Below are 27,150 nucleotides of genomic sequence, written 5' to 3' on the forward strand. Positions count from 1 at the left end.
TTATTAACTCAACTTCATCCAGTTTTGTGACCTAATCTAAAGTGAGGACTATTTATGCTTTATAAATCCCTTATAAATGACAATTCAAAGCTCAGTATCAAATGAACAATAATCTTTACAATCTTATTTAAAAAGTAAAATACTTTAAACATTGCTGAATAACAGGAGTGTCAAAATACGACATAAAATTGGATAAAACAACAACAATATAATAATTTAACAATATAACAAGATGCAATGTTTAATCTGTACAGTAATTTAATTTTAGATGAGGTTGCAGAGATTTATTTTTTACTTGATACAGTTTCATTTGTGCATGAACAAAAGAATAAAGTCGTTTATGTACTTTTTTCCTGTTTAGAATATAACTGAGCCTTTAGTTGTCATTCATAAGGGATTTATAAAGAATATATGATTCTCACTTTAGATTAGGTCACAGAACTTGATGAAGTTGAGTTAATAAGGCATTTATTAACATACAAATGAACTATTAGTATATGCCTGAATAATAAGATATATAAATGTTAATTTGAATGGTTTATTAATCATTTACTAACTCATTCTGAATGATCTTAAAAAACAACCAACTATGCTTAAATAACTGGTTTGTAAATAATGCAATACTTAATTTAGTAATAAAAAATGAATCAATAACAAAATATGAAAATATGATTATTAAGCACATTATAAATGATAAATGTGCTTATAAGTCAATAATACAGCATTTGTAACTGCATTTACAAACTGCTTACTAACGTTTATTAATGTAGAGTTGATGCTTAACAGGTAATGAATTCACTATTTGCTAATGCTTAATAAATGACTCGTAGTGTGTAGTTATTATAAACTGTTACCACTAACATTTACTAATGAGACTTCATTGTACAGTGTTACCTATTGCTCTTTATTATCTTTTTGCAATTTAGTTACTTTAAAACATGTATTTACTCTGAACGAAGATTTTTCTGTTTTCATGTGTGTTTATATGTGCATTTGATGTCAATATCATGATGATTAAAGTTTCAGCAATTAAGAAAAATTGAAACCGGCATAAGCCTGGTGCCAGCTTCTCCAAAAGTTATAGTGATGCATGAGAAGAATCCATGAAAAAAAATATACTATGATCTAATTTGCATACTTCTTTAGTATGTACTTTGCTGGTATGTGATTGTGAAGGGGTGGAGTCACATGATTGTCAGCTGTCCATCATGTGCTGCTATGAGTCAGAAAAGCAGGATTAGAACACAACGCAGTGTGTGGGATGAGATGTGGGCCGATGTGTGGATATATCAAATGTGTGAAACATGAAGTGTTGAATATCTCCTGGTTGACCTGAAATAATAATTTTTAAAGGGGTAGTTCACCCCAAAATGAACAGTTTTGTTTTTAAAATGAGATGGATATACTGTTAATGTAGCAGTCTTAATGTGGTCCTTGTAGAATCATATAATACCAGCATTTTGAGTGTTAAAAACGCATGCAGGTAAAACAAAATTAATATTAGTGTCTCCTGATGAACAGGACTGTGATAACCAACATATGCTCATTCTGAAAATGTCCCCTTATATACATTTCTGGAGATCGCGAATTGTGCAGCCACGTATGGCTGCATTTGTCTTCAAAATGAACGCTACAGGGCGGTATGACGCCATTTCTATTCGCGCTTACCCATTGACCATTTACCTCCGTGTGGATGGCTTTCCCACTGTTACCAGTTTGTCCAATGGCTTGCCAAGTACGTTAGCAGACTTGAGACACAGAGAGGAGTTGACCACGGTGACAGGGTTCGAGTCTGGTGAAGAATGGTTCCAGAAAGTGGGTAAGACAAAAACAGAAGCCAAAAAATAAAATAAACAAGTAAATAACAGGGTGAGAATGTGGTAAAATCTGAAAACGTGGTAAAAATCAGATGAGCGCTTTTCTTTTTCTGGATTGCTTTTGAAAACACTGTCGGTTTAATGTAGGGAAGTGGGTGGGCGGGTCAGTCTGTGCTTTTGAAAACATTGGTTGTGGTAAGGTAGAGATGCACGATTCTAGCTGAAATGAGAATCGCAATTTTTATTTATTTTTTATTTTTTGCTTAAAATAAAGATCACGATTTTCTCACGATTCTGTAGATGTAAAATAAAGGTTAATATGAGTCTGCAATTATTATTGATTTTTTTTTCTCAAACATATGGTAAAACAACAATAATATTATGTGTAGCTCTACTGGTTTCTATAAATAATTCTATTCTACTTATAATAATTCTGATGTTGAATTATGTTTAAGATATAGGCCTTTGCTTGCAATCTGTCATTGACAACATTATTAATTAGACCATTTTATTCACTGGTAAAATCAACATTATATAAGCAAGAGTAGTTATACTGACCGGCCACGAATACAGCATTATATGAAGACAAAAATCACATTTTTAGGTGAATTATACCTTATAAATACAGTATGTGACGCTTTTAACATCATTTGGAGGTGTCCATGTCGCTGAGCAATGTATGTGAAACAATGAGAAGACTTGTGCAGCCGCCTTTGCTTTTCACCTGAACTTGAAAATATGATTGGCAGAATCGTAGAAATGCTGGATTAAGATCGTCTAGGGAATCGAGATCGTGATCTTTTTTTCGATTAATTGTGCAGCTCTAGGTTAAGGGAAGGAGGAGGGTGGGTCAGTCGATCGGTCAGTCAGTCATACGACAGCGGCCTCTGGTGGATTTACGCGAGAAGAGTCGGCACGAATGGCACTCGTGAGAGAAATGTGAGATCTAAAAAAGCGTACACAGCGGCCTCTGGAGGATTCGCAAAAAATGCGAAAAGCATATCTCCTGGGATGTATTTGGCGCTCTCCAGAAATGTATGTTGGGGTACGTTTTCAAAATGAGCCTGGGTTGGTTATAATGTTGTAAATAATGCTCAGTTTTTCACACAAGCCACTTGTTTCACTTCATACTGAAGGACATTTATATATCGTCAAGAGCCCATGGGTATTTATTTTAGTTTGCTTGCATTTGTTTTTTTTTACTAGCAGGGTTAAAAGGTGGCCGTTACTTAAAGATTATAGAGCTCAAAATCCTCTTTAATGTTCTATTCAATAAAAAAGTGACCTACATCTTGAATGACATGACAGTAAGTAGATTATAAATGTTTATTTATGTTTATGTTTGGGTTTTTTTTTTGGTTGTTTTTTTGCAGACCCAAGTGGGAGAGGGCAGAGTGTACAAATGCCTGTTCAACCATAAATTTGAGGAAGCAATGTCAGAAAAGGTGCAGCACATTTATTGTTATCGATTTACTGTGATGAGTTTGATGGAACTGATTATGGGAAGGAAACACCAATGCATTTGTGTTGTTTTAAGTGCTCATTTTATGCTATTTTAAAAGTGCTTTAATTTTGTTTTAGCGATCTCCTACTATAGGTTTACAGTTGAAGCCAAAATCATTAACCCTCCTGTGAGATTTGTATCCTTCACTCAAATATTTCCCAACAGACTTGTTCATTTTTGCAGTATTTCCTATAATATCGGGATTATAATTAACCAGAAAACACAGTTCAGAACATGTGATTTGTGGAGTCATTGCAAAGTTTAACTCTAATCTAATCAAATGAAAGTTTTTTTATTTGGATGTGTTTTTAAGGCCTGTGACTATAAGATTACAAGCTTCAGGCACAAGAAATGAATAGTTTACCACTTTAACAATGATAAATTATGTTTAATTATTTAATACGATGAGGACTATAAATTTCTGTACTTCAATAATAACTCCAACTGAACACCATAAAGCCTGGTTTATTTCATTTTTATTTTTGTTCCGTTGTTTTCAATCCTCACTTTTAATTTAATTTTATTTGTATAATTTTGTATGTGTTATGCAGATGCGCTGCTCTGCAAATGATTCCTGTATGTATAGGGCTGTATTTTTAGCATAATATCTGCTAGAGTTTGCTTTGCTTTGGCTTTTTCAGGGTTAATTATTGTGATCTCCCGATTGCAACTGGGAAATACTGGGAAATCTCTGTAGACTGATGGCATTTCAGGCCGTTCAGCCTAATAATCTTAAAGTGTGAGCGAAATCACCTGTTTTGTCAAAGCTTTAGACAATACGCTAGAGAATCATTCAAATACTAGCTCTAAAGTGATGTGTTTTTAAGTAAGGCTTTCTGCTGTTCTGACGTCAGCTGCAGATGTAAATGAATTGCAGAAGAAAGTAGTTTTTATACATGATTACAGGGGAGTGGCGGACATTTTAAAAGTGGGGGTGACGGCTGTATGAGATCATACGTTCATATAATTATTAATCACCTGCTTCTAAATGGTTTGTCTCTAAAAGTGAGGGGGACGTATCCCCCCCCCCCCCGGTTGCTACGCCCCTGCATGATTATGCAGTCGAACTGTTGTATAAACACAATATCACATGAGTACCAGTGCGATATGACTGTACATTGTCACTGCTGGGACCCTCAGGCACTCGGCCTGCGGCCTCGAGCCAACACACGTCTCTCACCAGTGCTGATATACAGCCATATCGCACTGCTACTCAAATGATATTGATCATGTATATCGTAGACAAATAAAACATCGCAATATCAGTTTTTCCCAATATCTTGGAGACCTAGTCAGAACTATGTGCATAGTGTGTCAGTGTTTAAACTGAAGTCATAGTCTAGCAGACTCCACAGGAATGTTGGTGGTTGGTTTTTTTATGTGTGTGTTTGTCTGTGTTTAATAAGCATCTCTGTCCACAGTGCAGAAACGCCCTGACCACTCGGCAGAAGCTCATTGCACAAGATTATAAGGTCAGTTACTCCCTCGCGAAGGCTTGCAAGGCCGACCTGCGCAAATACCGCTGTAATCCAGACACCAACATGCCTCGCGCTCGAGAGGCCCGACTGTCATACCTGCTGCTCTGCCTGGAGTCGGCTGTTCACAGAGGTCAGCATTACCGGACATGCAGAAGTCTACATTTCAAGTGTATCTCAGCTTTTCGTTAAAGTTGTGCCAAAACCAGTGTTTGTTGACGGTTATTGTCAGAGGACAACTTTGAAGAACTCTTTAAACACACTGTGTAAGAGAGGGGGAAGTTGTAAATATGCTGGTTTGTTTTGTTTTGTTTGTTTTTAATTTGGTATTATAACAATTATTGGCCAATATTCATCAATCAATAATTGATGGTATAAAAATATTTATTATTATTATTATTATTATTATTATTATTATTATTATTATTATTATTATTATTATTATTATTATTTATATTAGTTGAATATTTATTGTTAAAGGGTTAGTTTTATTTTTAATATATTTATTAAAAAATATTTCCTAGTGTATGTTTTATTATTATTATTATTATTATTATTATTATTATTATTATTATTATTATTATTATTATTATTATTATTATAAATATTAAATATTAAATATTTATTGCTAAGGGGTTAATTTTATTTTTCAATATATTTATTAAGTATATATTTAATAATGCATGTAGTTTCTTTAATAATAATAATAATAATATAGAATATTTATTTATTTTTATGTATTTAATAAATAAATATTTCCTAGTGTATGTTGTTTTTTAATAATAATAATAATAACAGTAGTTATTGTTATCATTATAATAATTATTATTATTAATAATAATAATAATAATATAAATATTGAACATTAATTGCTAAGGGGTTAGTTTGTTTTGTATATTTATTAAATAAACATTTCCTAGTGCATGTTGTTTTATAATAATAATAATAACAATAACAATAATTGTAATTATTATTATAATTAATAATAATAATAATAATATAAATATGGAATATTTATTGCTAAGGGGTTAGTTTTTTGTATATTTATCAAATAAATATTTCCTAGTGCATGTTGTTTTTTTTAAATAATAATAATTATTATTAATATTATTATTAGTTATTGTTTTTGTTGAAGTTGTAGTTGCCATATCAGTTTCATATCAACCACAGGGCAATGTTAGCGTTCTTTGTTTTTTTCAGTATTACTTATATTTAATTTTGTATGCTGTTATTTTATTTTACATGGATTGCTACTCAATTGATTTATTTATTTGCTTATAAATTAGTACCAAGTAAGTTATAAACCAATAATATTTTAACAATAAACAATAATATTTTAACAATAAACAATTGTTGGCCAATATTCATCAATCAATAATTCATGGTATTAAAATATTTATTGTAATAAAAATATTATATAAAATATTATAATTATAGGCCAATAATATTTTTTTCAGTATTTCTTCATAAAAAATTTCTAAGTGCTTGTTTATTTTTTATTCTAAATTAATTATTACATATGATAATTATTATTAATATTATTATAATAATTACAATTATTTTACATTTTTAGCACATAATTATTTCTATTAGATTATAAATAAGTTTTTTCTTTATGATTATTAATTAAATTTAAAAATATATATATTAATATTTATTTTATTTGCATTATTAGGGTTTATTTTATCAGTTTATTTGTTACTACATACTGTATGCATGGTGTTTATATGTATACACCATATAAACTGTGCAGTATGCTGTACGTATTCTGTTCCAAGTACAGTGTTTTCATCCATTCCCGTTCCTCAATTCAGGACTGTTTATTGATTTACTGCAACCTAATAAGTTTGCTCATTGTTGTCTTCCCTTCTGTGGGTTTTTTTCCGGCTCATGTCAGGCCGTACAGTGAGCGGTGACTGTCAGGCAGAGATGCTGGACTACAGACGGATGCTGATGGAGGATTTCTCTCTGAGTCCGGAGATTGTGTTACACTGTCGAGGAGAGATCGAGGCTCACTGTTCAGGCCTTCACCGCAAGGGCCGAACGCTGCACTGCCTGATGAGGGTCGCCCGTGGGGACACAGGCAAGGGCACGGTGGACAACCTCTGCCAGACCGCTGTAAGAACTCTATTTGTGAAATAATAATAATTATGGTGTTCAGAGTGAGGGTATTAACTAAAACTAGAGCCCAATTCAGATGAGACTAGTTTTACTGAGGGGACTTTAGAGAAATTTCTGTTTCACAGACACACATTGGGATTTTAACCCTGCCCGAATCCGCCATGTCTGTCTATTTTGGCAAATTACCTACAGTTTTTCAGTAAACTCGGCGGTCCCGTAAAAAATTGAATCCCATTAGAATGTGAATGTCTGTGATTGTCGAAAATGTTTTATCCATGTAAGGCTTGAAGCTTGCGCTGCTATGCTGAACCAATAAACGGAAACGGATATTCCATTATTTATCTGATCCATTGTAATTAATCTGACTCCATTAAAGTTGTTATCATCATTGATAAAGAGAAAGAATCTCAACGCCTTAATGCAGACAAAGTTGTTTATCAAGTTATATGTTTAAAAATACAGACAGTAGAATGCTACTATACTATAATAACACACTGTATAGAGAAACGTAGCTGTTACACATGCACTGCTGAGCAACAAAGTCTGTGAAGCTGCCTTTGTCAGCAAATGAGGCTATGCAACGGAGTGTGGGAGAAGCGGAGTAAAAGCCATTCTCCCCGATCAACAGTTACCTTTCCTTCTTATACCCTAAGCAAAGCATTGTTAAACCAAAACCAGCTAAACATGAAAGCAAACTTGAGGAGATAAAGTGGAGAAGTACATTAATGGCCCGTTTTCACTGAGAGGTACAGTATGGTATGTATGGTACAGGTCGGTACGGGTCATCTTTATCAAGCTTGCGTTTCCACTGCTAAAAGAGTACCTTTTTGGTGGGTGTGGTGTACGACAGAGAGTTTCAGTTGACATCATTTTTGCTCGAGGAAATATCACAGTAAAGCCGCACAGGCCGTTCACATATTATATGAGAAGCTCTTTTCACAAAACAGATGCTTTATACACATTAATACTTGTGTATAAATATTCATTACTAACCTTCCTAAGAACATGATTTGATTGTAACAGCAGATCAATGACAGTGCGAAATAGCCTACTGTAACGTCTGCAGTTATATAAAATAAATAAATAAATGCAACTTATATGAACACATACAGACCCTTACAGTCTCCGATATCTTATCAATTACAGATAAACTACACACAGCATACATCTAGTCCTTATCTAGTTCAAAAACAACATGCAACATATAGCCCACAGTCAGAGCAAACCTCTCATATGTGTCTTTAATCTGCAGCAGCTCGTGTTGCCTCTTGTTAGAGAGTAATTCTATCATTCAGAGTTCATAACAGTCCAAAAGGTGATGATAATAATTAAACATGGCAGATTGTTCATGTTTTAGGTTGCCGAAGCATCATTTGCTGCTGTTTTTTCTAGCTTCTCCTTTTTTTTTTTCGCTTTTCACTCTTGCGTTTGTTTGCTTTTGAAAGGATCGGATGTCAGAGTGCTTCAAAGTTCGTTATTTCAAATATAGACGCGCAGCAAGAGCATGCGAGCTCTCTGGAGAAAGTGAAACCGTTCTTACTTTTAGATAGGCTCGTAAAACAACAACAGGACATGACAGATTTAGTTTTTTTTTGGCTTTGTGGCTGTTCATCAAGACGATGACAAGGTTTGTTTGAGCTCAGGTCGACTGTAGCTTGTTATTATATGTATATATTATTACAGTGTAATGTCTTGGCGGTGTTTTTAAAAATGGCGCTTCCTTTGTTTTCATTCTCCTGCTTCTGTGAGTGACGCATATCTGTAAACCAATAGCGTTCAGCTGCGCGTCTTGCTTCACTTTTTGGTACCCTTTTTTCCATGCTAGGTACACTTTGCAAAGGGTGACCAAAAAGTGGTACAATACAGTACGCTTTTAGGTACCCTTTGACAGTGGAAACGGCCATAAAAACGTACCGAACCGTACTGTACCACTTAGTGGAAACGGGCCATTAGAGTATAGTAAAGCCACCGATTTAACTGCAATAACTAACTATAATAACTAACCATATTTTTAAAGATTCAGTTTAACAGGTAGATGTATTGTTATACATGGGCTAAGGCAAAGAAATACATGTACTGTATTCCACATACAAAAATACACGTATACAAATATCAATCAATTAACTAATAGCGTGAGAGGTATTTGCTTGTGCCATTGTATAGTTATGATTAAAAAATTGTATAAACAGATCCCAAATGTTTGCCCTTTATACTGTAAGTAATTCTTTCCAGTGCAATGTAATGTGTTAAATCTTTCAGCCAGTGATCAATCGATGGACTTTCTATGTTCTTCCAATAGAGTGCTATCAAATGCCTTGCAATGACAAGACACATATCAATCGTTTTAGATTTATAACCTGGTAATGAAAAACTTACAGGAAATAAACCCAAAGCACATACTTCAGGTGTAACTGGAATTGGTTTTAAAATAATTGAGGAGATTAATGTTATTACGTTTTTAAAGCGGCATTTTTAATGAAACTTGGGTTATACAAAAGGTATAATCAATACTCATGGTTACTACACTTTTATTAAACAAAACTATAGTTATTTTTTCTTAAAGGGAGGTTAAAAGGAACTTTATTGAACATCTTAAATTAGTCATTTTAAAAACAAAACATTGTCCATTCAGGCCCGTAGCTGGGGGGTATGGGGGGTGGGGGGGGGGGGGGGGGGGGGGGGGGGGGGGGGTTCGGGTGGTTTGAAAGACCTACCTCCCTTCTGACAAACTTCTAACATACTCTCCTCAGGCCATGACTCAACAATAGTAAATAGATTGAACATTGAAATGCATGAATATCTCTATTGGGTTCGTCACTACAACGCTTAAGTCATAAACTGTCAAATGACATCAAACTTGACAAAGTTATATGAAAGAAGATCACGAGCAGATGAATTGTGTATTGTGAAAAGCACATGGTGTCTGTAAGAAAAATGGCAGGGATGTGTATTGGAGCTGTGAGGAACTCTGCCACGCCTGGACGATTCCTCCTGTGCTTGGAATGTTCCACTAGTCCTTTATTAGCGAGGAAGGAATAGTATAAAATATTTTCTCAGCTTACATCCAAAACACATTTTGTTCTGTGTTTTGGTCAACGTGAGCTACCATACAATCTCTAGAGTGCCAGCATTCAACTTTCTGCGCACCAACAATGAATGTAGATGAGTATGTAATGTCACGTAAAATGGTATTTAAACTCAAATTGATAGCATTGCCACTGAATTAAGCCCATAATCAGTACCTGAGGTGATTATTGTCATAGTATTATATGCTGTTGTTTTGCTGCCTCATCACAGAAATGGAGAGCATTTCTAAAAGAGAATTTTTGCATGTTGGCATCACGGATGGTTAGGATAAACTCATTTTAACATGGAAAAGATACCTTTTAATGCATGTTGTTTTGCCGCATTATGTGTGTTGTTAGGTGTCATTCCTCCAGTCTCGCATGATCCTTCAGAAACTGTTGGAATATGTTGATTTGCTGCTAAATAAACATGAAGTGCTCTGTTTTGACGATCCAGGCACAAAGTGTAAAGCACAGGGCGCAAACGCATTAAGGGCGTGTCAGAATCCACTTTTGCTAATTCAAGGATGTAAAAATCCGCTTTGCGCCGTGGCGCATGGCATAACTGGGTTGAACTTATTCTCTTAATGAGTTATAGGTGTGTTTTCAGAAAAAAGCAATCAGAGTCTCATCTCCCATTCCCTTTAAGAGTCAGTTGCGCCGTGCCATAGCAGATTTGCTATTTACATGATGGACTTTGTAAGTAGAAAAACGAATCCCCTTCACTAGAGAGAAAACAGTTAAACAGAGCATCTGCAACGTGAGAATGAGAGATGAGCCTCCTCATTGTTTACTTTCACTTTCACTCTCGTGGATAGGGAAACGTGTTGTACACACAGATATCCATTAGCCTACATTATTAATTTAGTTTAAGCACAAAGATTTGTTTCAAAACTATTTCTAGATTCAGTTCTAATTTCAACAAACGAATAAATGAACAATAATAACGAAGTGTGGTCAAAAAACTGAGTTATTTCCAAATACACATGCTGTGCCCCATATGGTCTAAAACCTGACAGGTGGGCAAATCTAAGCTTCTTTTTAATAAAACAAATATAAATATGCATATAATAAATAATACTGCTAATAATGATAACATTATACTAAAGCAAATTGTTATGAATAAACTGAAATGCCCCCTGAGATGAAGAAGGCATGGAAGTATGGTTTTTATATTTATGTAGGCTAGATAATATGTTTTGTAATATTTTAATCCTTTAAATTTATATCCTATATGTATCCTTAATATTTTAATTATTTTTCATTTGTAAAGATATTTGCGTATTGCTATACATCCTGTTTGTATTAAGCAATGTGTAAGCGAGGCGCATAACTAACGGGCTCTGCGCTGGACTTTAGACCGCCTTTGTTCTGGTCTATAGAACAGTCTAATAAAGTTTCTCAAAATAACAACGGGCCATCAATGCGCCTCAACACGCCTCATTTTTTAGATCAGAACGCCTATGGGCGCACATGTGAGCGCAAATGCATTTGCTATTTAAACAGCGTGGCGCAAAATGTCAAAACGACTCTTGCGCCGAGCTGAAACTAGCAAACAACAATTGTGTCGCGCCTTGCGCCACATTGTGCCGGGTGTATGATAGGGCCCGAACAGTAAAAGTCTTGAATTATTAGCCCTTTTCAACACATTTCTAAACATAATAGGTTTAATAACTAATTTATAATACCTGATTTCTTTTACCTTTGCCATAATGAAGGTACATAATATTTTACTAGTTACAAAAAAAAAAATATATATATATATATATATATATATAAATATATATATATATATATATATATATATATATATATATATATATATATATATATATATATATATATATATATATATATATATATATATACTGTATATATCCTAAAGGGGGCTAATAATATTGACCTTAAATGGGTTTAAACAATTAAAATTTGCCTTTATTCTTGCTGAAATAAAACAAATAATACTTTCTTCAAAAGAAAAAATATTATCAGACATGCTGTGAAAAATTCCTTGCTCTGTTCAACATAATTTGGGAAATATAAAAAAAAATAATAGTAATAATTGTGACTTGAGCTGCATTGATATCAACGTTTATTATGATCAAAATGTGTCTCCTGTAGCTTCAGACGCTCATCCAGTCAGCAGACCCTGGCGCTGATTATCGCATCGATCGAGCTTTAAATGAAGCCTGCGAATCTGTGATCCAGACGGCCTGCAAACACATCCGGAACGGAGACCCAATGTGAGTCATTTGAATCATTTTCACTAAATATATGCAGGAAAGTTTACGTGATGCTGCTGTTTTTACTTACTCTGTCATCAGTGTTCAAGAAACTAAGATTCCTCTAGAGATCATTCCTCTTGAATTTAAGCTTCTTTTAAAGCATTTTGAGTCTATCTCTCACAGGCACTGGTGTTAAAATGCAGTGGATTTAGAGGAGAGCGTCAAATCCAATTAAATGTGTGTGGAGCGTAAATGTGTCTGTATCTTACTAAGAGGAAGAGAAATAAATCAAGCATATTCAATATGTAGAAAAAACTCAGGTTTATGCAGTCTTTGTGTTTTTGATGAGACTATTTAATGCGGGAAAAAGGTTTTTTTTTTTTTATATATATATATATATTTTATTTAGAGTTTTTCACATTTTAAAGAACAAACCCCAAAATCCCTCCCATGCCAGCAAATAAAAATAAGTAAACATATTTGACATGTAAATACATATGCACATACACGTCCACAACTGTACAGATACTTAATCATATTCCTCCATGAGAAATCTATACCTGCACATATTCACAAGTCCAGTCAAATATCTGCATATGTACACTACATATAGAGCATATACACATATGAGAGTGGAAAAAGGGTTTTAATAGTTATATGAAGTTGATGAAAAATGTTTGTATTGGAGGAGACGCTGTGTAATACTAAAAGTGCTGTATCATGGATGCTTATTTCATTTTATTTGTAACTTTAAACAGTGTTTGCATTGAAAGAGACTGCATGAAACAAAATGTATTTATTATATGTTACTTGGTTTATTTTTATTTATTTATTTATTTTTTTAATGTGCATTGGAAAGTACAGTATGTGATAAATAGGCATTTAATCAAAATGATTTTTTCTGTTTTTACATTTTAGATGACATGAACTTTTTCTATTTATTTTTGTAATCTTTGAAAAAAATATTAGCAGCTGAAGAGACATTGAGGCTTGTGTTTTAGTTATTTATTTACTTTTCTTTTTAATAAATTTGCAGTTTTAAGAATTTTACATTGTTGGTTAGTATTAGACTGAGCATTAAATTGTACGTGGTCATATTTAGTTATTAAATTAATGTATTTATTAAATTATATCATTTAACTCTCATTTGAAGTTAATCTCAAAACCAATGTTATGTTTTGATACTGTCTGATGCCTAAATGTCAGCTTGTCAGCTCTTATATGTTTATATTGAATTTATTGACAAAACAGCACAGTATATTGTCCATAACAAAAACTATTTCAGCATAACATAATGTTACGTTCTCTAAACTTTGCACGGCTCCACAAAGCAAGCCAGACCTGTAACAATCAATAAAATTTAATTTAATTAAATAAGACACCTCTAAAATTAATGAGGAGCCCGGAGTCTCATCTCCCGTTCAAAAGAAAACAACACGAAAGAAATATGAAAGAAAGTTATTCTTTCATATAACTTTATCAAGAAAATAAAGATGACTGACCATAGAAATAACGTAAAGCCAAATTTATTTGACATTTTAATTTAAAGGAGACATAAATATCTTGTGCAGGTAAAGCCAAAATAACAAACAAAAACTCAACAACTAACTAAGTTTTAAACTCTCTTTCCTGCACATGAATTAAAACAACATTCACTTACCTCCCTACTAACCACAAAACATGAGAAAACTTATTAAAACAAAAGGCACCCTCCTCATCTCATGTGTTTCCGTACATCGGTCTCAATACGCCCACGATTCATCGCACCTGTGTGCGCTCATATTGAAACCTGTCGGGAAGGCAGCGGAGAGAGGTGAAGAGAAGAGAACCACAACAAAAAGAGACATATACAACAACAAAAAGAAAAACTCACTAACTTCAAATCAAATAACTTTTACTTTTGTATTATTGTTTTAATAAATTAAAAAATACATCACGACTATAATTTTAATTAAAAAAAAATTTAATAAAATTTGGTATAATGCCAAAAAAAAACAGTTTTGCTTAGTGATAGTTTATTAGAAATTATTATTATTATTATTATTATTATTAATATTATTATTATTATTATTGTTATTATTATTATTATTGTTATTATTAATATTATTATTGTTATTGTTATTGTTGTTATTATTATTATTATTTTTATTATTATTGTTGTTATTATTATTATTATTATTATTATTATTATTATTATTATTATTATAACCTTTATTTTACCAGGAAAGACACATTGAGATTTAAAATCTCTTTTACAAGAGCGTCCTGGCCAAGATTTGACAGTAAACATGTCACATGGGTCTAACAGACAACAAACAAAAAACAATTAACAGTTAACATAAATCACACTGACAAACAAGCTATTCAATACATCTACAGGCCTGTGCTTAAATTTCTAAATCATTTATACTCATTTAAAAGCATTTAGTGAAATCAATTCTTTAAACTGCAACCTTGTTTGTAGATTATTCCACGCAAAAGGTGCTGCGTATTTAAAAGCCTTTATTCCCATGAACATTTCCTGCTTATTGTCAAACTATTGCATAATTGTAGCAAGAGGCAATTTAATCATAACTTAGCATTATAACAGTGATCATAACATTATTTATCAATATGCAGATCTTTTGGATTCTCAGAAGCTATTAAATATTAAATATGTATAACATGAAATATGTTAGGACCATTGTTATTGTTTACATCCCTCAAAATGGTCCATACAACACACAATGATTAGTAAGGGATTTAAAATTTGTTATAAACCTTAGTGCATCATGGTAAACCGTATCCAATGCATGCAGACTCTAAGACGAAGCATGCATATAGATAACATCACTGTAGTCCAAGAACGACATAAATGTTGCATCAACCAGCTTCTTTTTAGCATCAAAAGAAAGGCAGTTCTTTTGTCATTGAGAGGTTCCATTGTCATTGATTTTTGAAAGATTATTCTTATTTTAGTTTTTCATTTTTATTTATTTCTAATTAAATTAGTTTATTTTAATTAGTTTAATTTATTTAATTTATTTAATTTATTTATTTACTTGTTTGTTTGTTAGTTTGTTTGTTTATTAATTAATTTATTTATTATTCTGTTTTTTACCTTAATTTAATGTTTTCTATTTCATTTTTTATGTTTTCTATTTATTTATTTTTCATTTTATTTGTTTGTTTGTTTATTTATTGTTCTTTTTTATTTAATTTCATATTTTTTTATTTTGTGTTTTATTTTTGTGTTTTATCTATAATTGTTGTTTATGTTTTATATTTATTTATTTGACATTTTATTTATTTGTTTGTTTGTTTGTTTTGTTTATTTTTATTTTTTAAATTTAATTAATTTTTATTAAATTTTATGTTCTATTTTTGTTTTATTTTTTATTTAATATTGTTGTTAATTTTTTAATGTTTTATATTTATTTATTTTACATTTTATTTATTTATTTATTATTTGTTTTTTGTTTTTTTATTATTAAATTTTTTAAATTTAATTTTATATTGTTTTATATTTTTTTATTATAATTTTTTATTGTTATTTTTATGTTTTTTTATATTTTACATTTAATTTTTTCATTTATGTATTTCTTTTATTCATTGATGCCGTTAAGAAAACAAAATGTCTGTGTTTTCTTTATTGTTTCTAGTTTTCTTTGCTGTAAGCGATGGTTTAAATACGTGTCTTTTGTATGTATGTGTAGGATCCTGTCTTGTTTAATGGAACACCTTTACACTGAGAAGATGGTGCAGGACTGTGAACACCGGCTGCTGGAGCTACAGTACTTCATTTCAAGAGACTGGAAGTAAACAAACTAACCTTTACTTTTCCTCTTCTCTTTACCTGACCTTACTGACGCTCACACAAAAATAAGACTCTTGAAACCCCCCTCATGTCAACGTTTTCAAGTGTGTTTTGTGTCGAATCTTGCAGCTCAAATGCAGTCAGTCAAAGGCCATTCAGTAGCTCAGTTTGATGCGACCTTGACTGTGTTTCTCTCATCTGTTCACTTTGAGAAGAAGCCCACACAGTGCCATCATAATAAAACCATTAGATGCTCATAACTTAATTCACAGCCCATTAGATTCAAGTGGTTTTTAATTAGAGCTGTTTGAAAGCAGCGATTTGGTTTGATGGTCCATTGTGACAGGCTGGCTTTGTTTGTTACAGCCCTAGAGAGACTGTTCATTCTGTTCTCAATTGTCATGGCAATTTTAGCTTGATGTAAAGCGGGTTTTAGATGGCGATTCATGCAACCGAGCACTGAATGCATTGAAGAGATCTATTCACAAAGTTTGCCAAGTCCCTTAGTGCTGCGTTTTTTTAAAGGGCACCTATAGTATAATAAAAATCATCTTATGTAAGCTGTTTGGACAGAACTGTGTGTAGATACAGTGTGTCCACAGTCATATTGTGGTGATATAAAGACAATAAGCCTCTTTTTTTTATTTCTTGACATTAAAATAGAATCCAAATCCCTCCTGTTTTGAGACCCGCCACAACATGGTGTAGGAGTGCAGTTTCCCAGCCCACCGAATTGATTGACAGCCACGTATTAAGATGCCTCTGTAGTAACGCATATAATCATATGAACAAGACAGTACGTGCGCAAAGCAACTGGGTTTAAAAGATCTGTTTAGCTCTCTGTGATCATCAATCATCATCAAGAATGAGTTTTACAAGTTTAAAACGTTTTTAAAACAGTGCATGTTTGTAATAAATACAGCGATTTTTACCGTCTTTATCACCACAGCCGCATGTCAATACATTTATAAAAGAAGACGCTTCAATCCCGGTTTGTGGACATTAAATCAGGTGTATTTGGTACATTAACATAACAGTTATCCATACAGCAGTGGATATTGACATGTGTCCTGTCACATTTACATGCAAAAACAGTGCAAAGTTAAACACATGCGCGTGAACAGTATTGTGTGGCTCATCGTGGCAGAAAGGCTTGAATTAACTCCACAACAAATACATTAAATAATCATTGGGAAAGTTCTTTCTGTAGTATTTCTCACATTATGTGAGATCTGCTTCCTTCATGTCTGTCACTGTGCTGTTTATCTGATGCAGCAGTAGCGGAGATTGAGGCACACTCTTACAGGCACGTGGGAACGGTGGGCGGGGAAAACTAGCATTAAAGGCACAGGCAACAAAAACTACTACATAGTGTTAAGAGCAGAGAATTTCAATATTCTGAAAGCTATAATAAATAATCTGATGAGTGTTTTGAGCTCAAACTTTACTCACACATTCTGGAGACACAAAAGACTTCTCTTAAATCTTGAAAAAGGGGTGAGATAGGTGCCCTTTAAATTAGAAATACAGTCAAAATAGAGAAATAATATTGTGCTTAAAATAAGGTAAAACATTTTAATTAAATTAGGGCTGCACAATATATCGCAAAAGTATCGTAATAGTCTGTGCAATATACAGTCAAAATTATTTGCCCTTCCTGTGATTTTTTTATTTTTTATTTATTTTTTTTTTAATTTTTACAAAAAAAAAATTATTTATTTATTGATTTTATTCTTTTTTTATATAAATATAATTACCAAATTTCCCCAATTTTTTTATAAGGATAGTAAAAATCTTTTCCATTAGAAAAAAAAATCCTTAGTGTTTAGCCTTATATACAGTTGAATTATTAGCCCCCCTCTGAATTGTTTTTTTCCCAAATTATGTTGAACAGAGCAATGAAATTTTCACAGTATGTCTGATAATATTTTGTCTTCTGGAGAAAGTCTTATTTGTTTTATTTCGGCTAGAATAAAAGCAGTTTTTAATTTTTTAAAAGCCATTTTAGGGACAAAATTATTAGCCCCCTTAAGCTATATTTTTATTCGATAGTCTACAGAACAAACCATAGTTATACAATAACTTACCTAATTACCCTAACCTGCCTAGTTAACCTAATTAACCTAGTTAAGCCTTTAAATGTCACTTTAAGCTGTATAGAAGTGTCTTGATAAATATCTAGTCAAATATTATTTACTGTCATCAAGACAGAGATAAAATAAATCAGTTATTAGAGTTGAGTTATTAAAACTATTAGTTTAGAAATGTGTTGAAAAAATGTTTTCTCTCCGTTAAACAGAAATTGGTGAAAAAAGTAAACAGGGGAGCTAATAATTCAGGGGGGCTAATAGCTAATATCTGACTTCAACTGTATGTCAGGTTTGGGATAAAATCAAGGACCCAAATGCAGTATGACAAGGACTTTCATTAATTAAAAATAACAAAAACAACCCTGAAAGGGGAAAACATTAACAGACAAAGACTTGATTTGACTCAATTTAACATGGCTCAGCTTGGCATAGCAACATGACAAACACATGAAGGATGACAACAGACCAGCACAGGACAGAGCACACTGGGAGAATAAATAGGGAGATCAAACCAATAAACTGGCAAGCGGGCAGGTGAACATAATGATAAATAATAGGATAACAAGGTGGGTGGGACAGGAGAGCACATGGTACAAAAACAACACAAGCCATGTGCTCATGTAAAACAGGACCAGAACATGCAGCCAATGAGAACTCATTAACCGCGTGTTCACATGTAACACAACACTAAAGCACATGGCCACAATGTAAACACCACACCACATGCTTTACACAACACCAACTGAAGAATGTAAGACACAAGCACACGGTAAATGAAAACACTTATCGTGCACTCACACATGCGACATGAATGTTCCTATCCCGGCTCCAACCAAAACCGAAACCAGCTAGACTGAGATGCCGAGAATAAAACAGCACGCCACGGACAAAACAAACACAAACACCTTGACATGTGTGCATGTGAAGAAGTGCTCCAGTGAGCGTCAGCACACACACATATTCTGTACATCTCAACATGCGAAAGTGTTACTTCATGTTTTCATCGAAGTTGTTCACAAAACTGATCCATCCGCAGAATTTGTAATGTAATCAAATGTGTAAACATTTAGCTGTGGTTTGTGCTTCTGTTTTTGGATTTCTCTGGGACAGAGCAGCTGCATGATTGCTAAAGCTTTAAATAAAAATGAAGCCATCAACAAAAGCCAGACCGCTTCTATGTTTTCAAATACAAGCACATTCCTTTAGAGCTAATTTCTGGTTAATCTTTGCCTGTGTGAACATCGCTTTTATGAATTTACCGGTAAAGTCATTCTGGAAATTTTCCAGATATTTACCAGTATCAATGTGTGAAAGGGGCTAATGACAGAAAATATTTGGGTTGAGGAGTGCTCAACCCAAGAAAACTCGACCCAAGCACAACATACCAGACAAGACTGTACTAGAGTCCGGACTCTGCCACCAAAACAAGAATTAACAAGCCCAAAGTGGCAGAATCCTGACAAAATAGGTCTGAAACTTCATTAACAATAGTCTTAAAGTCTTAACTTGATGAAACCTACAGAAACCCTGTTTTTATTACTTAGTGTGGTTTAGTGAAGCATTGATGTATTTATATACGCTTGTTAAGTCTTGTGACGTATGGAATACTGTTTCCGGGTCCACATTTTAGTCATATCACACTGTTATATAAAATCATGCTGTACACAACAGTCTCTGAGCCTGCTGAGACACCATTATTTTATTAATATATAACAATTAATCACTTTCTGGCCATCTGATATTAGGCACGGATTCATTTACAATTGAAGTCAGAATTATTAGCCCCCCTAAATTATTAACCCCCCTGTTTATTTTTCCCCCAATTTCTGTTTAACGGAGAGCAGAGTTTTTCCACCCTTTTCTAAACATTAAAATTTTAATAACTCATTTCTAATAACTGATTTATTTTATCTTTGCCATGAAGACAGTAAATAACATTTGACTAGATATTTTTCAAGACACTTCTATACAGCTTAAAGTGACATTTAAATGTTTAACTAAGTTAATTATGTTAATTAGGCAGGTTAGGGTAATTAGGCAAGTTATTATATATTGATGGTTTGTTCTGTAGACTATTGAAAAAAAATAAAGGGGCTAATAATTTTGACCTTAAATTGGTTTTTAAAAAATTAAAAACTGCTTTTATTCTAGCCAAGATAAAATAAATAAGACTTTCTCCAGAAGAAAAAATATTGTCAGACATTCTGTGAAAATTTTCTTGCTCTGTTAAACATCATTTTGGAAATATAAAAAAAAAAATTAAAAGGGGGGGGTTAATAATTCTAACTTCAACTGTAAATTACAATCGTGATTTTCGAAAGTTTTACATCAATTTGTAAACGTTTATTATTATCATTTGTTGAGTCTCCCCATTCAGTTTGATTATAACGATTGGACCTGGAAGCAGCTTCGCGTGCCGTCACACTCAACAAGCAGATAGACCCAAATTCTACTTTCATTTTAATATTTTGCAGTGTTTTTTTAGGTTAAAATCATCTGGTCCTGCATATGACTGATTTTCTACTCCACTGTGTGTTTGCTTGTTTTTTTTCTTATTCCCCTTCAGGCTTGATCCTATCTTATACCGTAAATGTCAGAATGACGCGTCCAGGCTTTGCTACACACCGGGCTGGAATGAGAGCAGTGAGCTCATGCCTCCTGGTGCTGTGTTTTCCTGTCTGTACCGCCACGCTTACCGCACAGAAGAGCAGGGCAGAAGGGTGAGAAACAGCAATAATGCACTTTTTCCTTTCTCAGTTAAAAAGAATTGAAATTTCACAGCAGGGCGAATAATTTTGCCTTCAACTGTAAATAGAATATAAATAAAAGATATGGAAATGAATAGAATACATATTTTTTCTATCAATAATGAGCAGCTGACAAGGGACTGTAAGGTGGAGGTTCAGAGGATTCTTCACCAGAGAGCTCTGGATGTGAAGCTGGACCCTGAGCTACAGAAACGCTGCATGACTGACCTGGGCAAATGGTGCAGCGAGAAGACTGACACAGGACAGGTGAAAAATAGAGGAAGCTTCTCCAGCTTGTAGGATTATCTGCGTACAGTATAATGAACATATATGTGTTTGTTTGTTTGTTTGGTTGGTCTCTCAGGAGCTGGAGTGTCTTCAGGATCATCTGGATGACCTGCTGTTGGCTTGCAGAGATGTGGTGGGCAACCTGACCGAACTGGAGTCTGAGGTATCTTTCATATTTTATACCACATACAAGTTGAAGTGAATGGGGTGGGCTGGAAAGAGTAAAAAATTGGTTTGCAAAATATGTGTTTAATTTTTTAGTGTTCTGGAGCTACTTCAGCTACAAGTGTAGAATATAAAAAACTCATTTTTATATATATATTTTATCTTTTTTATTTTTTTAGAAATGTTAGATATTACCATTTAGACAAGTTAAATTAATTTCTGGATACATTTAATTGATCTAGAAAAGTTACATTAGTTCATTTACATTCCTTAATGGTTCTTAATTTATTAATTCTTTATGGTATACTTTTCTTTTTCAATTTTGTAACCAATATATTTGAAGATAATTTTATTTATTATTATTATAATTACTATTATTATTATTATACATTTTTTATTCTTTAAGAATTGAAAAAAATATAAATATATCATGTTTCTGTTTGGAGTTTGCATGTTCGCGTGGGTTTCCTCCGGGTTCCCCCACAGTCCAAAGACATGTGGTACAGGTGAATTGGGTTGGCTAAATTGTCTGTAGTGTATGAGTGTGAATGAGTGTGTGTGGATGTTTCCCAGAGATGAGTTGCAGCTGGAAGGGCATCCGCTGTGTGAAACATGTGCTGGATAAGTTGACGGTTCATTCCACTGTGGCGACCCCAGATTAATAAAGGGACTAAGCCGACAAGAAAATGAATGAATGAATAAATATATCATCAGCTAATATTGTAAACCATACTATATAGTTTACTTATACAATACTATACTTATTTAAAAATAAATAAATAAATATATATATATATATATATATATATATGTGTGTATATATATATATATATGTATATATATATATATATATATATATATATATATATATATATATATATATATATATATATATGTAATGTAAACTTTATAATTATTTTTCTTTTTTATTTTATTATTATTTTTCTTTTTTTTTTCTTAATATTATTGTTATTTACCACTACTATTTACTGTGTTTACTATGTTTTTTGTTTGTTTGTTTGTTTGTTTTATTTAATATACAGTTGAAGTTGAATTATTTGTCCCCCTGAATTGTAAGCCCCCCTGTTTATTTTTCCCCAATTTCGGTTTAACGGAGAGCAGATTTTGTTTTTAAATAAAATAAAAAATAAAATAAAACAAATAAGACTTTCTCCAGAAGAAAAAAATATGATCAGACTTACTGCGATAATTTCCTCGCTCTGTTTAACATCATTTGGGAAATATCTGAAAAAGAAATAGAAATTTAAAGGGGGGCTAATAATTCTGACTTCAGTTGTATATGTATGTTCTTTTAATGTAAACTTTATAAATGCCTTGCCAATACATTTGTAACATATGTCATGCCAGTAAAGCAATTATTGAATTGAATTGAGTTGAATTGAGAGAGAAAGAGAGAGAGCCATTTTAATTAAATATGCATTTCTGCATTGTATCATCTGCAGTTGTTTTTAAATATATTAATTATAACAAATCTGGTTTCTAACTTATGACATTTTGTTAAAAACTTACTCTAAATGTTTAAGACAATGCTACACTATATACTGTACATGTGCTCTTGATTAATGCCTATATTTCCTCTAATTCAGGGATGTCAAAGTCAATTCCTGGAGGGCCGCACAGTTTAGTTCCAACCCTAATTAAACACAGTCGATCAAACTAATTAAGTCTTTCAGTCTTGTTTGAAACCTACAGGTAAGTGTGTTAAACAGGGCTGGAACTAAACTGTGCAGGGCTACGACCCTCCAGGAATTGACTTTGACATCCCTGCTCTAATTTCTAAACATCTGAAATTAATTTACTTTTTTTAAAAATAATTAATTGGATTTTTGTTTTATTTCAAGTGCAAAAAATTAGGTGCGCAAAAAAGACTGAATGTTTGACTTTCCTTTGTGTTTACAGGACATTCAGATTGACGCCCTGCTAATTCGAGCCTGTGAACCCGTCATCCAGAACCACTGCCACGTTAGTTCTCTGACCACACATGTGTATTCCCTTAATTATGTATCATCTCTCAATTCCTCATTTAGTTTCTTTATTTCTTCCTCTCAGGATGTGGCTGATAATCAGATTGACACTGGGAATCTTCTGGAGTGCCTGGTGCAGAATAAACATCAGAGGGAAATGAATGAAAAATGTGCTGTCGGCGTCACTCATTTCCAGCTGGTAAGACAGTCGCACAACCCATTTCCCTACGGTAAATGTGAAAGATGACAAGTAAACGTTTCCCCAAATGTCATTGCTGTCCCTTCATACGGTTTGGGGAATTGATGGATATCATACTAATTAATCAGCTCCTTTTTGACAGTTTAGATCTGACATTACATTGTTATTCATTGTAAAAATTAAATACTGCTTTAAATGAGTTGTATTATGAAATAAATATAGACTCTATATTAGTTAGTAAAATTGGTCACAGTTTAGTTTTTCATGGCAGGAAAATATAGTTAAAATACATTAAATACAAAGGCTGGTTATTTTGCCGGCAATAAGGGACAATAGTGGTGTACTGCCTCGTTTCCACTAAGTGGTACGGTTCAGTTTGGTAAGGTATTGGTCACCACGATCCACGACGAAAACAATCCACATCCACACTGGCGTTTCATCTAGCAGTTCTGAACAACTCTCTGTCCACACTATTGACCTTATTCCTCAATGCAGATGTGCGCTCGTTTTTGCGCTTGTTATAGAACTTCCGATTCAGCTGCCTATGGGAGAAATGACTAGGAATAATAAACGGCAAAAAACGGTCAAACTACTTACTCTACAAAAGTGTTTGCATGACAATACAGACAAAGTAGAATAATATAACAAGGAAATATCAGTTTGCAACACCAAGCAGCAAAACAAGCTGTTTTTAACGTCTAAAAATGAATGGAATTAAATAAGACCAGAATTGTCAAGCCAAAATGATTCAAATAGCTGCACCCTCTCGTTCGCGGAGAATAACGTGAATACCGCTGAAAATGCACATCACGTGACCACACACACACTTTCATGCGCTGCAGCGTACCCGCACGTCTGAGCTTTAGCAGTCTTGAGCACAGAACCCCAAAGAGCAGTGCACGTCGGACAGTTGCTGTAGGTTGTGCACCTTTTTTACCAATCAGGTTTGTCGACGCCATTATAACGACACAGATCACTCTGCCTATTCAGTCCCACGGAAAAAGTGATTGATAGGTGGTAATTTGTGTGTAACTTATCTTTATTTATTTATGATTTGGTTATGGGTAAAACAAAGACCATACGGATCAGGTAGTTTAAACGGTAGGTTACAAAGTAATTAATTGATTTGTTATGAATGTATTAATTATTCATAAATAATTTATTCACCACCACCTATGACGACGATGCCATCGTCCATCGCGATGTTTCACGTTAGACATCGTACGATGTCAAATTGGTCGACATCACCCAACCCTAATATAAAATGAATGCTAAGCTTATTTGGCTGTGATCTTTATGCGAGGAGCATATTCGGTTTATTCTGCAGTAGCCTAGATTCGTAAATCATGTGTTTTATAAACATAATGTTTATAAGAACTAAGCTATTAATAAATGTCATTCCCCAAATGGAAAATGTTTGGGTGGTTTATATAAATGGTTGAATATTTATTAATTCATTCATTTTTCTTCGGCTTAGTCCCTTTATTCATCAGGGGTCGCCACAGCTGAATGAACTGCCAACTTTTCCAGCATATGTTTTACACAACTGATGCCCTTCCAGCTGCAACCCAGTACTGCAAAACATCCATATGCATTCATTCACTATGGCCAATTTAGTTTATTCAATTCACCTGTACCGCATGTCTTTGGACTATGAGGGAAAGCGGAGCACCGGGAGGAAACCCACGTGAACACGGGGAGAACATGCAAACTCCACACAGAAATTCCAACTGGCCAGCTGGGACTCAAACCAGCAACCTTCTTGCTTGCTTGAATATATATGGTTGAATAATTGAAAACTTTATCTATTGTGTTTATGATGGAGTGGTGACTAACGATTAATCGATATTTATTGTTAATTTACTGATCATCAATCACAGGATTTTGTGGAAGTTGACATCCCTACTTTGAATGCATTTTCAGCTGCCTCTAGAATTGCCCAAAAGTGGACAAATGTGAGAGGTTTTACACTTGTATTTAGTAAATAAGCCATTTTCCCTTTTGCTGTAGGTTCAGATGAAGGACTTCCGCTTCTCCTACAAGTTCAAAATGGCCTGCAAGGAGGACGTACTCAAACTCTGCGCCAACATTAAGAAGAAGTGAGTTCACAAATCCCTCAGCGGCTTCACTTCTGATCGGTTTTTGCACGCTTCTGGATAAACTCTGTTTTGATTGTGTCACTCAGTGTTGATGGTATTTATTACATAACATCTTTTCATAGAGGCTTAAGTCATCACAGGCTGTCTGAGTCTCCTCTTATTTTGGCGTTGAATGCTTTCTCTCTCGCCAACTTAAAGGAACAGTTCACCCAAAAATCAAGTTATCCTGTTAGTTTACTCACCCACAGGTCATCCAAGTTGTAGGTGACTTTTTCTTTCTCAGTAGAAGATTAAAGAAGATTTTGAGCTGAATCCATGGTCCTTGTTGGTTAATGTTATGGGAGTAAATGGTGACAGGTTTTAAGATTAAAATAAACACATACAATTGAGTCCAAATCAATAACCATGGCTCCTGATGACACACTGAGGTCTTGTGAAGTGAAATGATTGGTCCGTGTAAGAAATTGAACATGATTTACAATATTATTAGCTTCATAATGTTTCATTTATCTAAAATAAACACATACAATTGAGTCCAAATCAATAACCATGGCTCCTGATGACACACTGAGGTCTTGTGAAGTGAAATGATTGGTCCGTGTAAGAAATTTAACATTATTTACAATATTATTAGCTTCATAATGTTTCATTTATCTAAAATAAACACATACAATCGAGTCCAAATCAATAACCATGGCTCCTGATGACACACTGAGGTACTGTGAAGTGAAATGATTGGTCCGTGTAAGAAATTGAACATTATTTACAATATTATTATCTTCATAATGTTTCATTTATCTAAAATAAACGCATACAATCGAGTCCAAATCAAAAGCCATGGCTCCCGATGACACACTGAGGTCTTGTGAAGTGAAATGATTGGTCCGTGTAAGAAATTGAACATTATTTACAATATTATTAGCTTCATAATGTTTCATTTCTTACATGGATGGATCGTTTAGCTTCACAAGACCTCAGTGTGTCATCAGGAATCATGGCTATTGATTTGAACTCCATTGCATGTGTTTATATTTTATCTAAAAAAAAAACCTGTCACCATTCACTGCCAATATTTGAATCATCAAGGACCACAGATTCAGCTCAGAATCTTCTTTAATCTTCTACTAAAGGAAAAAAGTCCTCTTGGATGACATGTGGGTGAGGAAATTAATAGGACATTTTCATGTTTGGGTGAACTGTCCCTTTAAAGATATCCTTTTGAAATAAATCCTTTTGAACTTTAAATATATCCTTTTGAACTTCTCAATCCTCTTCCTCATACTGTCTTCTCTTCATTCTTGCTCCTCAGGGCGGATGTGGTCATCTGTTTGAGCACCACCGTCAGGAACGACACGCTTCAGGATTTAAAAGATCAGCGCGTTTCTCTGAAATGTCGGAAACAGCTGAGGGTGGAGGAGCTGGAGATGGTAAATTCACTCTTTTTGGTTTCGTCAGCCTCTCTGATAAATGCTTTTGACACTTTTAACATTGCTTTAGTGTGCTCTCTGACTTTTCATATGGGAAAACATGTCAAAATAATTGCATTAAATGCAGAAAATGTAGGATACACTCAC

At 33.5% G+C, this 27,150-nt stretch overlaps 1 protein-coding gene across 1 annotated transcript in view; it reads left to right on the forward strand.

Annotated features, from left to right (window-relative positions):
• Nucleotides 1–27,150, forward strand: part of glg1b (golgi glycoprotein 1b) — a 95,908-nt gene that overhangs the window by 44,123 nt on the left and 24,635 nt on the right. Inside the window, exons 6-17 of the mRNA XM_056478604.1 lie at nucleotides 3,191–3,262; nucleotides 4,743–4,929; nucleotides 6,694–6,914; nucleotides 12,104–12,225; nucleotides 15,903–16,004; nucleotides 20,660–20,813; nucleotides 20,970–21,107; nucleotides 21,205–21,291; nucleotides 23,214–23,276; nucleotides 23,364–23,477; nucleotides 25,488–25,576; nucleotides 26,886–27,003. Of these exons, the coding sequence (XP_056334579.1) occupies nucleotides 3,191–3,262; nucleotides 4,743–4,929; nucleotides 6,694–6,914; nucleotides 12,104–12,225; nucleotides 15,903–16,004; nucleotides 20,660–20,813; nucleotides 20,970–21,107; nucleotides 21,205–21,291; nucleotides 23,214–23,276; nucleotides 23,364–23,477; nucleotides 25,488–25,576; nucleotides 26,886–27,003 (1,467 nt within the window). The remainder of the gene's footprint in view (nucleotides 1–3,190; nucleotides 3,263–4,742; nucleotides 4,930–6,693; nucleotides 6,915–12,103; nucleotides 12,226–15,902; nucleotides 16,005–20,659; nucleotides 20,814–20,969; nucleotides 21,108–21,204; nucleotides 21,292–23,213; nucleotides 23,277–23,363; nucleotides 23,478–25,487; nucleotides 25,577–26,885; nucleotides 27,004–27,150) is intronic.

The sequence above is a fragment of the Danio aesculapii genome, chromosome 18 (genome assembly GCF_903798145.1).
Source record: "Danio aesculapii chromosome 18, fDanAes4.1, whole genome shotgun sequence".
Lineage (NCBI taxonomy): Eukaryota > Metazoa > Chordata > Actinopteri > Cypriniformes > Danionidae > Danio > Danio aesculapii.